The sequence below is a fragment of the Pongo abelii genome, chromosome 22 (assembly GCF_028885655.2).
Source record: "Pongo abelii isolate AG06213 chromosome 22, NHGRI_mPonAbe1-v2.0_pri, whole genome shotgun sequence".
In the NCBI taxonomy this organism is placed as follows: domain Eukaryota; kingdom Metazoa; phylum Chordata; class Mammalia; order Primates; family Hominidae; genus Pongo; species Pongo abelii.
The window spans coordinates 23,799,974-23,812,686 of record NC_072007.2 but is presented as its reverse complement, the minus strand read 5'-3'; the positions used below and the strand labels follow the sequence as shown (position 1 = coordinate 23,812,686).

The window sequence follows — 12,713 nt, the reverse complement described above, 5'->3', positions numbered from 1 at the left end:
GTACAGAAATACACGGATGCACCCAAAACACAGAAACGATTCTTTTAAAAGTTGTCTTAGTCCTGGTGGGTGTGCCAGTGATTCTTTTAGGTTTGGAACTTGACTGAATTTCCAATCGGTCTCTGGACGGAATTTCTAGATGATACTATGGGTGGGGACTTAGGCTGTGTCCCTCCAGGGGCCCCGGTTTAGTTGTGGGGACTGCCTGGGAGGGCGCGGTGACCCACTGTACTGTGGGTGCCTCCATTCTTCCCCTCCCCTTTCCCCCTCTGGGTGATCCCAATTCATTCCAGGCTGACACTCTAATTGGCAGACATTGGGCATCACCTAGAAGCCACTGTTACTCTGAAAACCAAGGCCTCAAGGAGGAAGAAAGCTCGTGGTGCCTGCACACAGCCCGGGGCAACTGTGTCTTCTCCACTGCCCCTGCCCCCACCTCCAAGTTTCTCCCTCCCATGTTGCCTAGGGAATTGCCACCCTGATGACTGGGTCTGACTGTTCTTTGATCAGTTAAAAAAGAAATAAATATGCCAGGTGAGGTGGCTCACACCTGTAATCTCAGCACTTTGGGAGGCAGAGGCGGGCAGATCATGAGGTCAGGAGTTCAAGTCCAGCCTGGCCAGTATGGTGAAAACCCATCTCTACTAAAAATACAAAAAATTAGCCAGGCGTGCCTGTAATCTCAGCTACTCAGGAGGTTGAGGCAGGAGAATTGCTTGAACCTGGGAGGTGAAGGTTGCAGTGAGCTAAGATAGCACCACTGCACTCCAGCCTGGGTGACAGAGTGAGACTGTCTCAAAAACAAAACAAAACAAAACCAAAGAGGCCAGGCGCGGTGGCTCATGCCTGTAATCCTAGCACTTACGGAGGCTGATGCAGGGGAATCACCTGAGGTTGGGAGTTCAAGACCAGCCTGACCAACATGGAGAAACCCTATCTGTACTAAAAATACCAAGTTAGCTGGGCATGGTAGCACTTGCCTGTAATCCTTGAATCTGGGAGACAGAGGTTGCGGTGAGCCGAGATTGCAGCATTACTCTCCAGCCTGGGCAAGAAGAGCGAAACTCTGTATCCAAAATAATACTAATACTAATACTACTACTACTAATAATAATGATAAAATAAATGAGTTTCCAGGAAAAAAGAAAAAAATAAAACCAATAGTGACATAAACACACACCTCTGTCCTTTCAAGGCAGCAATGATGCTACAAAGTGAACCACCTATCTCAGCCTCCCAAAGTGCTGAGATTACAGGCGTGAGCCACTGCACTCGGCTATGTGTAATTTCTATGTGTACTTTATTTTTTTAAATTAAATTAAATTTTTGTTTGTTTGGAGACAGAGTCTCACTGTGTCACCCAGCCTGGAGCACAGTGGCATGCTCGCGGCTCACTGCAACCTCCACCTCCCAGGTTCAAACAATATTCCTGCCTCCCGAGTAGCCTCCCGAGTAGCTGGGAATATTGGTATGAGCCACTGCACCTGACTAATTTTTGTATTTTTAGTAGAGACAGGGTTTTGCCATGGTTGTCAGGCTGGTCTCAAACTCCTGACCTCAAGTGATCCACCCATCTCACCCTCCCAAAGTGTGGGAAAGAGAGTTTCTGGGGTGCCAGATGAGTTGGTCTCCCCCTGTGAGACACCCATGGGGAGCCATGGGCAGCCTCTGAGAAGAAAACTCTCCTTATTGCCTTCATGTCTTTATGCCCCGAGAGCATAACAGCTCAGAGGCATTCCACAGGTTGCTGAGGGAGATAACACTCCCTTGAAACAGTGGAGTATAATCAAACATCTTGGCTCCTCCTGAAACCCATTCCTTCCCATTTCATTCCCGATAAGTTACAGATCTTAAGTAGTTTAGACACACACCTTTGCTCAAGGAAATTCACAAAAACTGACTCACGAGTCATTCAATAAGATTCAGTGATTAATCCTTTTCCTCATCCCTTTCTACCCCTCCCATCTGCCCTAAGAACAAAGAGCTTGTAAACCATTGAATTCCGCGGAACCCGAGAACTCTGGGCCTTGAGCAAGCCTCCGATGCTCTGGTCCTCTGGACCCGCCTTTTAAACACTTATTTTGTCTCTTTCTAACTCCTTTGTGTCCACTGGACTCGGGGTACCCGCCGGATGGTGTGGGGCTGGTTTCCCCAACACAAAGTGCTGAGGTTACAGGCATGAGCCACTGTGCCCAGCTATGTATAATTTCTTAGCTCATTTCTTGACTGGGTACCATGGGCATTTGGGCCACTTTCTCGTGGAACTTACTTGCGCTTCAGGATTTGTTTGGACCCAATCCGGTCCACAGCACTTCCGTGTCACCCTGGAGTGCTGCTGTGCACACCCGCTTACGCCCAGTATGTGATGAATGGCTCAGCTCACATGATAACTTCGTGGCCCCACGGTTGGGCGTTTGGTTTCTACCAACTGCCAGAGGCTAGCTGAGACAGCCTGTGGCTCCAAAGAAGAATGGTTATCTGCAGATAATGGCAGGGCCTTGCTCCGAAATCCTCAAGTCCTCCACTGTGATTCGGAATAGCCTATATCTCAAACGGATGGTCCTGTTTTTCTGCTCTGGTCTTTAGGAACGAGTGGAGCCTTCCCGTGCTCTGCCACCTCCTTGCATTTTTGTTTTACATTCATCCATTCATTCATTCATGTATTTTTTTGAGACGGAGTCTTCCTGTGTCAGGGAGGCTGGAGTGCAGTGGTGGGATCATAGCTCACTGTGACCTTGAACTGCTGAGCTTAAAGCGATCTTCCTCTGCCTCAGCCTCCCGAGTAGCTGGGCCTACAGGCGCGGGCGCGAGCCACAACACAGCACAACGCTCGGCTAATTATCTTCATTTTTAAAAAATTGTTTTCTTGTTTCTTTTCTGAGGCAAAATCTCCCTCTGTCACCCGGGCTGGAGTTTAATTGTTCCCGGGCCAAACTGGGGGTCGGGCTGCTTATTCTCGCGGCCTGATAACGAGATGCAGATGAACTGAAAGAGGAGGGAGTTTTTATTTCTGTGACCACTTACAGGGAGAAGGTCTGGAAATATCGCCAGACTGACTCAAAATTACAAATGTTTATAAAGCTTATGCTCCTTCCAAGCTATCTGTCTAAGCGTAAGAGTGTATTCGTCTAAAGATGGAAGCGATTGACTCTTTTTTTTTTTTTTTTTTTGAGAGGGAGTCTTCCTCTGTTGCCCAGGCTGGAGTGTGGTGGTTAGATCTCAGCTCACTGCAACCTCCACCTCCCGAGTTCAAGTGATTCTCGCGCCCCGAAGAGTTGGGATTAAAGGAACCCACCACCACCCCGACTAATTTCTGCATTTTTCTTAGAGACGGGATTTCGCTGTGTTGACCAGGCTGGTTTGGAACTCTTGACCTCAGGTGGTCTGCCCGCCTTGGCCTCCCAGATTGCTGGGGTGACGGGCGTGGGCCGCCGCGCCCAGCCTGCTGCTTTTGTTACTAGAAATGTGCTCTCTCACTATCACGGTATAAACTCGTCTATATCGTGGGATATGTCGTGCGCGTGTGTACGTGCGTAGGCGCATGTGTTTCTCCATGTTTTCCCGAGCCACGGTGCTTCTTCCCCCGCAGGGGCTCTGGTCGATTAGTTGTTGGGAGCTCCTGGGAGGGTGCCGGGCTGACACTTCCATCCGTTGTCATCGGTCCTCATCTAGCGGTCACCGTTTTTGAAGTCTAGGCGGCGCACAGGACGCTCTGGCCGTCAGCCCATGGTAAGGAACGAGTGTGGCTTCTCTCCGCTCCCGCCGCCCCCACCCCGCCCTCTGAGGCCCGCCCTACCTCCGTCCCTCTGTTCCCCACTCCTTCATTGCCCAGAAAACCTCTGGAGATTCTGGTTGGGCCAGATTGTTGCTCTTTTTGATCAGTTGGTTCCTTTTCTTCATTTGTGTGTTTAACCCGCGTGCACTCTTCTGCCTGGGTTTTACAGATGGCAGCTCCACCCTAGGCCTTTTCGTTAGTGGGGACTTTTCTGATTCTCACCAGATATTGTGAAAGCAGGTAGATGTCAAGCGTGTGGGACTAAACGACCGAAGGAGGTTATGTGGAGGAAGAAACATGCACTGCACACCTTTCAAGGCAGGGATGGCAGCACTATGATTTCGGTGTCATTTCTGGAGTCAGCTTGTTTCCTGAGTTGCCCTCCGTGTCTCCCCATCCACCCCAGGCTAGAAAACATTCCAGAGTGAACTACTGTCCCTCCGTCCCTTCCCCCTCCTATTTTGTCCCCTCCCCCTCACCTCGGTTTCTCTCCTTCGACGCTGACAGTTTTCTCTTCCTCTCTCCCTTCCTCCCTAGGGAAACTCAGCCACCCTGGCTAAGCCGCCATAGTCACTTTTTACCGTGACGTTATGTTTAACATTTTTCTTTCCCTGGCCAGCATATTGGTAAAGTGGAAAGTGCATCATAGCCCCTCCCTGGGCCTTACTATTTTTTTAGAGGTGTTTTTTTTTTTTTATCTTTCTTTCTTCTTTCATTTCTGTCTTCCTAATTTCTCCAGTTCCCTCTCTTTTTCTTTCTTTCCTTCTCTTTCTTTCTTTTTTCTTTTTCTTTCTTTCTATTTCCTTTTTCCTTTCTATTTCCTTTTTCATTTCTTTTTCTTCCTTTTTCCTTTCTTTCTTCTTTCTCTATCTCTTTCCATATTTCTCTCTTCCTCCTTTTTTCTTTTTCTTTCTTTTTTGATTTTTTTTTTTTTTTTTTTTTTTTGAGACGGAGTCTCGCTCTGTCACCCAAGCTGGAGTGCAGTGGTGCCATCTCAACTCACGGCAACCTCCGCCTCCCGGGTTCAAGCGATTCTTCTGCCTCACACACACCCCGGGTAGCTGGGACTACAGGTGGGCGCCACCACGCCTGGCTAATTTTTGTAATTTTAATAGAGATAGGGTTTCACCATATTGGCCAGGCTGGTCTCGAATACTTGACCCCCCACATTGCTGGGATTACAGCCAAGAGCCACCGCATCCGCCCATTGTTTCTTTTTAAAATATTTTTCCTTTCGGAACGCGACCTCCTTCTTCGTTTCCTTTATATCTTTTTCTTGCAGGACTCGCAATCTTTATTCGTTCAAGTTTTTTCAGACGAAGTCTCGCTCTGTCATCCGGGCTGCAGTGCATTGGCCTGACCCTGGCTCACCACAGCCTTGACCTTCCGAGTCCAAGAGATGGTCTTATCTCAGCCTTTCGGGGAGCTGTAACTACAGACGCATGGCATCGTGCCCGGCTAACTTTTTTTTTCCTTTTTTTTTTTTTCTTTAAGTGAGACAAGGTCTCGCTATGTTGCCAGAGCTGGTCTCAAACTCCTGGGCTCAGGTGATTCTCCCAACTAACCTCGCAAAATGTTGGGATTATAGTTGTGAGTCACCATGCCCTGTCCTCTTTGTTATTTTCTCCTCTTTTCCTTCTTTCTTTCTTTCTCTTTTCTTTCTTTCTCTTTCTTTCTTTCTTTCTTTTCTTTCTTCTTTTCTCTCTTTTATTCTTTTTCTCTTTTCTTCTTTGTTTTTTCTTTCCTCTCTCTGTTTTTTCCTCCCGGCTTTCCTCTATTTCTTTCTTCATTCTTTATCTCTTTCATCTTTCTTCCCTTTCTATGTCTCTTTCTCTCTTTCTTTATATTTCTTTCTCTATATTTTTAAAATTCTGTCTCTCTCTGTTTCTCATTTCCTTTCTCACTCCCTCCCTCGCTGCTCCTTTCCCTCCCTCCTTCCCTTCCTCCGTCTGTCTCTTTTCTCCATTTCCTTTCTCCCTCCCTTCCTCTGTCTGTCTTTGTCTGGATTCTAGAAGACTCTCCTCATTCTGTATCTCCGTGTGTCCTAACCGACCCGCGACCAAGTCCTTCCGAGATGCATCTTCAAACTCCCACGTGCCACAAGTTGTCTTTTGACTCTGTCGCAGCCTATGCAGAGACACGTTGGGGAACGGTTTCTGTGAAGTTGGGGAGGAAGTGCTGCGTTTTCGACCTTCAAAAGACTTCCACTCATGGTTTCGGTCTCCCAGTCATGGGCTGCCCTGCCATCTGGAGCTCTGGCGCGTCACTTGTGAGTCAGAGCTCGGGCGTGCAGGGCTTGTGGGGGAAGGCTGTCGCCGCGCTTCCGTGCCCAAGGGCAGTGTGGGGCTGCCCTGGCTGGTCGAACAGCACGCCCGCAACTCCCAAGGCTTGACCCGAGACCCGCGGGGACGTATTGGGCATTTTGCGGGTGGCTGGGGACGAACTTCCTGGCCTGGTGCCAGGCCAGTACAGGTTCTGGACGTCTGAGGCACCTGCCGAATTATTTTCCAAATCCCCGGGGGAGTCAGAGACCGTCCTTTACTGTCCTTTGGTTGCGGAGGAGCGGTCACCGGGCCCGGGCCCAGCCCCAGTCCCTCTGCCCTGATCTTTTTTTCCAAGTCCCCGCGCGGAGTTGGAGAGCAGTCCCTGAGCACGCATGCGGTTCGAGAGGTGGCACCTGGCCGGGCTTGGGTCCCTCATGTGATCCAGTCATGCGAGGGACCGGCTGAAAATGACTCCGAGTCTCGCTCTGGAGAAATGGGCCAGCCCCTGCATTGCACGGGTGGCCGGGAGGGTGTCCCTGACCCTCTGCTGCTCCTGTGTGTGTCCTGGGGTCAACAGAAGGCCTGGGTGTTCCGTGTCTGGCTGCCATGGTGGCCTTTTTGGGGACAGATGTCCAGGTCGCACATTTCTGGGCCGGTGGTGTGGTCGGTGACTCGACACCCCGCCGCCAGGCGAGGTATATCTTTCACTCCGAGTTGGCATTTTGGGCCACCAGACTGTTGCTGACATGCTGTCTGGCGATTAGACTGGGCCTCTAGATGCATGTGAAGCTCTGGTAGAGCGGTAACCCGGCTAACCGGCCCTGCCCCAGCTTGAGCTGATTGCTGGGACCTGTGTGCCTGCTCTCATGCATCCTAGTGTCATAACTATCGGTGGCACCCCGGGTCTCTGGGCCTTTGACCCTGGCGGGGAAGGCAGCATGGGCTCCCCTGACCCGTGTGCTCCCCGCTGCGGGCACACCGGGTGGTCAGAACAACCCCATCCTGTTGGCTTTGTGCTGTGCACGTCAGGCATTCTCTTCCTTAAATTGTCTGCTGTCCCTATCCCGGGGCGAGGCTGGCTGGGCTGTTATGATCATCAGCTTCGTCAAGACAGACCCCCTCTCAACCACCGCCCCGCTATGGGGCTTTTCATCATCAATGTGATGATGTCACGCTCTCCCAGGTCGGGACTAAGCCACGAGGAGCAAAGGATGGAAATTGATGGTGAATGGAACCGTTCTTCTCATTCTGCCGGCGGGCCCCTCGTCCTTCCTCCCCGCTCGTGGGTAGTGTGTTGGGAGGCATGGGGCAGGGAATTTGGCATGTCCTCACTGCCCTCATGCCTTGTGCCTCGTGGCTTCGAGAAGATTGGTGGGGTCCTCTGACACAGCAGGCACCTTTGCTCTGGCTTCCTGTGGTTGTTGCCTTGGGGGTGGACCCGGCACCTCTCTGCGGCCATGGGGGACTGTCCCTACAAAACATCATGCTGCCCTTTCTGGGATACGAGAGGGTTGGCACCGCCTGGGTCTTTGTGGTGATCCAGGAGTGATCCAGATTGCCCCCACGTGCCCGAGACAAACGGTGGCGGGTTGTGCCAACCCCAAGTGCCCTCTGCTACAACCGCCACCACGGTGTTTGCCAGTGCTTCCTGTAGAGGTCGTTGGGTGGGGCGAGGCGGATGAGTGAGGCAGGCCCCTCCCACTCTATAAGAGATGCTGCCTTGTCTGTCCAGCGCAAGTCCCTTGCTCCACTCTGCCAAGTGCGCGCAAGTCGTGGGAGTGATTGTGGTAAGATTCTGTGTACCATCGTGGTGTATGGGCCTTGGAGAGGACTTTTGCCCCGGAGAGAAAGGTGGATAAAGGGAGGGACTTTGGGGGTGAGTGCATGAACACCAGGCAATGGCCCTGATGGAAAGCACTCAAAATTTGCCACAGGCTTTTGGTCGTAAGGCAGACCACTTTCTTCCTCAGGCGTTCATGAGCGAATCTTCAGGCACAACGAGGGGCAGCTGGCGGGGAAGAATTGTGACCAAAACTCAGTGAGAAAGCCTTCTCTAGTAATACGAAAAGTGAGCCAATGGGGTACAAAATGCCCCAGACCAAGGCCTCTGCGTATAATAATGATTCCGTTGATGTGCAATAAGCAGAGTTCCCTACTTTTACCATAAACAAGGACAGAAGCCGCGGGGGGCCGTGGAGTCCCTGGCTTACACCCAGGGTACCTGTCGCCCCCACTAGGGGCACGAGAAAGCGGCAAGAAGACCCCCGGGGGAAGGGAACAGGTGGCCAGACTTTAAAGGGGACGTTGAGGCAGTCCGGGGAAAAAACTTCCCAAGGAAAACAATGCCTGCCAGGGGACCCTGGGCCGGGCTTTGGGAAGCCGTGGAGTCCCTGACTTGCACCCAGGGTGCGTGTCACGTCCATGGGGGACACCCCAAAGCGGCAAGAAGTCCTCCGGGGTAAGGGAACAGGACGCCGGTCTTGATAGGGGACGTTGAGGCAGCACGGAAAAAAAAAAGGGCGGGGCCAGGGTCGTCCAACAGATGACAGTGCCTTCCCGACAGCCCCTGTGTTAGGCCCGTGGGTTCGTCGAGTCCCTGGCTTGCACTGAGGGTGTGTGTCACGCCAATGGGTAGGCACCTCAAAGCGGCAAGAAGACTCCCGGGAAATGAGAACAGAGCGCCAGGCTTGCAAGGGGACGTTGAGACAGTACAAGGAAAAACTTCCCACGGAATAGTGCCTTCCTGGCAGATCCTGCGCCGGGCCCGGACGGGACGTGGAGTTTCTGCCTTGCACCCAGGGTGCGTGTCGCGCCCACGGGGGCATCCCAAAGCGGCACCAAGGCCCCTGAAGGAAGGGAACAGGATGCCAGGCTTGAAAGAAGACGTTGAGGCAGCACAGGGAAAAAGTGGTGGGCCGGGAACCTCCCACGGACGACAGTGCCTTCCCAGCAGCCTCTGCGCCTGAACCGAGGGGATCGTGGATCTCTGGCTTGCACCCAGGGTGCGTTTCTTGCCCACGGGGGCGCCCCAAAGCGGCAAGAAAGCCCCCAAAGGAAGGGGACTGCATGTCAGGCTCGAAGGGGAACGTTGAGACAGCCCGGGGAAAAAAGCAGCGAGGCTGGAGTCCTCCCACGGACGACAGTGCCTCCCCCGCAGCCCCTGCAACAGGCGCGGGGTGGTTGTGGAGTACCTTACTGCCACCCAGCGGGTGTGTCTCGCCAACGGGGGTCACCTCAAAGCCGCAAGAAAGTCCTGGGGAGAAAGAAACAGGATGCAAGGCTTGAAAGGGGACTTTGAGGCAGTCCGGGGGAAAAACTTCCCACGGAATACAGTGCCTTTCCAGCAGCCCCTGCTCCGGGCCGGGGAAGTCATGGAGTCCCTGGCTTGCACCCAAGGTGCGTGCCGCGCCCACGGTGGGCACCCCAAAGCGGCAAGAAGGCCTTTGGGGGAAGGGAACAGGACTTCAGGCTTGAAAGGGGACGTTAAGGCAGTCCAGGGAAATGCTTCCCACGGAGGACAGAGCCTTCCCAGTAGCCTCTGTGCCGGAACCAGGGAAGTCATAGAGTCCCTGGCTTGCACCCAGGGTGCGTGTCTCATCCACGGGGGGCACCTCCAAGTGGCAAGAAGGCCATAGAGGGAAGGAAACAGGACACCAGGCTTGAAAGAGGACTTTGAGACAGCACGCGGAAAAAAGCGGCGGGCCGGGGACATCCCACGGATGACAGCGCCTTCCCGGCAGCTCCTGCGCCGGGACGGTGGAGGCGAGGGGGGTCGTGGAGTCCCTGGCTTGCACCCAGGGTGCGTGTCTCGCCCATGGGTAGCACCCCAAAGCAGCAGGAAGGCCCCCAGGGGAAGGGGACAGCACGTCAGGCAAGAAGGGAGACGTTGAGGCAGCCCGCTGAAACAAGCAGCGGGTCTGGGGTCGTCCCACGGACGACAATGCCTTCCGGGCAGTCCCTGCGCCGGGCCCACATGTGTCGTGGAGTCCCTGGCTTCCCTACTTTTTTCCCCCGTGCTGCCTCAACTTCTCCTTTCAAGCCTGGCATCCTGTTCCCTTGCCCCGGAGGCCTTCTTGCCTCTTTGGGGTGCCCCCGTGGGCACAACACACACCCTGGGTGCAAGCCAGGGACTCCACGACTTCCCCGGGCTCAGAGTAGAGGCCGGGTTCATCCCATGGATGACAGTGCCTTCCTGGCAGCGCCTGCGCCGGGACCGGGAAAATAGTAGAGTCCCTGTCTTCCACACAGGGTGCGTGTCTCGCCCACGGGGGGGCTCCCCAAAGTGGCAAGAAGGCCCCCGGGGGAAAGGGAAAGCACGTCAAGCTTGAAGGCGGACGTTGAGTTAGCCCGAGGAAAGAAGCGGCGAGGCTGGGGTCCTACCGTGAATAACAGTGCCTTACCGGCAGCCCCTGCGCCGGGCCCGGGGGGATCGTGGAGTCCCTGGATTGCACCAAGGGTGGGTGTCTCGCCCACGGGGGATACCCCAAAGCGGCAAGAAGGCCTTTAGGGGAAGGGAACACGACGCCAGTCTTGAAATGGAACGTTGAGGGAGCACGGAGAAAAATGCAGGGGGCCGGGGTCATCCCACCGACGACAGTGCCTTCCCTGCAGCCCCTGCGCCTGGACCGGGGGAGTCGTGGACTCCCTGTCTTGCACACAGGGCACGTTTCTCGCCCATGGGGGGCACCTCAAAGCCAAAAGAAGGCCCCCGGGGAAAGAGAACAGGACGCTAGGCTTTAAATGAGACGTTGAGGCTGCCCGGGGGAAAAGCTGCGGGCCGGAGTCATCCCACGGACGACATTGCCTTCCCGTCAGCCCCTGCGTCTGGCCCGGGGGGGATCGTGGAGTCCCTTGCTTGCACCCAGGGTGCGTGTCGCGCTTACGGAAGGCACCCCAAAGAGGCAAGAAGGCCTCCGGGGGAAAGGAACAGGACGCCAGGCTTGAAAGGTGACGCTGAGGCAGCACCGGGAAAAAAGCGGCGAAGCCAGGGACTCCACAACACATGTGGGCCGGGCGCAGGGGCTGCCCGGAAGGCACTGTCTCCGTGGGACGACCCCAGCCTCGCTCCTTTTTTCCTCGGGCTGTCTCAACGTCCTCCTTCATGCCTGACGTGCTGTCCCCTTCCCCTGGGGGCCTTCTTTCAGCTTTGGGGTGCTACCCATGGGAGAGACACGCACCCTGGGTGCAAGCCAGGTTCTCCACGACCCCCCCCTCACCGTCCCGGCGCAGGGGCTGCCGGGAAGGCACTGTCATCCGTGGGATGCATCCGGCCCGCGGCTTTTTTCCCCCATGCTGTCCCAACGTCCTCTTTCAAGCCTGGTGTCCTGTTTCTTTCCCCCTATGGCCTTTTTGCCGCTTGGAAGTGCCCCCCGGGGACGTGACACGCACCCTGGGTGCAAGCCAGGGACTCCCAAGGATGGCAGTTAAGGTAGCACGGGTAAAAAGCGGCGGGCTGGGGTCCGCCCACGGACGACAGTGCCTTACCGGCAGCCCCTGCGCTGGCCCTGGTGGGGTCGCGGAGTCCCTTGCTTGCACCAAGGGTGGGTGTCGCCCCCACGTGGGGCACCCCAAAGCGGCAAGAAGGCTTCTGGGGAAGAGAACAGGACGACAGGCTTGAAAGGGGACGTTGAGGCAGCACGAGGAAAAAAGCGGCAAGCCACGTCCTCCCACAGAAGACAGTGCCTTTTAGTCCCGGCGCTGGACCCGGGAGTTTCGTGGAGTCCCAGGTTTGCACCCATGGTGCGTTTCTTGCCCACAGAGGGCACAAAAAAGTGGCCAGAAGGCCTCCAGGGGAAGGGTACAGGATGCCAGGCTTGAAAGCGGACGTTGAGGCAGCACGGAAAAAAAGCAGTGGGCCAGGATCCTCCCACGGATGACAGTGCCGTCCCAGCAGCCCCTGCGCTGGGCCCTGGGGGGTCGTGGAGTCTCTGGCTTGCACCCAGGGTGCGTGTGACGCCCACTGGGTCACCCCAAAGCGGCAAGAAGGCCTCCGGGGGAAGGGAACAGGACGCCACTCTCGAAATGAGAAGTTGAGGCAGCATGGGGCAAAAAGCGGCAGGCCGGGGTAGTCCCACGGATGATAGTGCCTTCCGGGCAGCCCCTGCGCTGGGCTCGGGAGAGTCGTGGATTCTCTGGTTTACACCCAGGGTGCGCATCGCGCCCACTGGGGGCACCCCAAAGGGGCAAGAAGGCCCCCACGAGAAGGGAACAGGACGCCAGGCTTGAAAGGGAACGTTGAGGTAGCACGGGGAAAAAACGGCGGGCTGGTGGCCTCCCACGGATGACAGTGCCTTCCCGGCAGCTTCTGCGCCGGAACCGGAGGGGTCGTGGGTCCCTGGCTTACACGCAGGGTGCGTGTCTCGCCCACAGGGGGAACCCCAAAGTGGCAAGAAGGCCCCGGAATGATGGGGACAGCACATCTGGCTTGAAGGCGGACGTTGAGACAGCCCGGGGAAAAAAGCGGCGAGGCTGTGGTCCTCCCGCGGACAACAGTGCCTTCCTGGCAGCCCATGCGCCTGGCCCGGTGGTGTGATGGGGTTCCTGGCTTGCACACAGACTGCTTGTGGCGCCCACGGAGGGCACCCCAAAGTGGCAAGAAGGCCTCCGGGGGATGGGAACCGGGCGCCAGGCTTGAAAGGGGACGTTGAGGCAGCACGGGGAAAAACGCGGTGGGC

The 12,713-nt window shown here is 55.4% G+C and overlaps 1 protein-coding gene across 1 annotated transcript; it reads right to left on the bottom strand.

Annotated features, from left to right (window-relative positions):
* Positions 1-8,182: 8,182 nt before the first annotated feature.
* Positions 8,183-12,204, bottom strand: LOC129052413 (uncharacterized). Its single transcript, XM_054542831.2, has 2 exons — positions 11,524-12,204; positions 8,183-9,292 (listed from the first exon to the last, which is right to left on the bottom strand). Exons 1-2 carry the CDS (start codon positions 12,192-12,194, stop codon positions 9,274-9,276), a joined length of 690 nt encoding a protein of 229 aa, XP_054398806.2. The 5' UTR covers positions 12,195-12,204; the 3' UTR covers positions 8,183-9,273.
* Positions 12,205-12,713: the final 509 nt, after the last annotated feature.

Coding starts and splice junctions, on each gene's coding strand:
- LOC129052413 (XM_054542831.2), bottom strand. CDS start 12,194: ATGCGCACCCTGGGTGTAAACCAGAGAATCCACGACTCTCCCGAGCCC.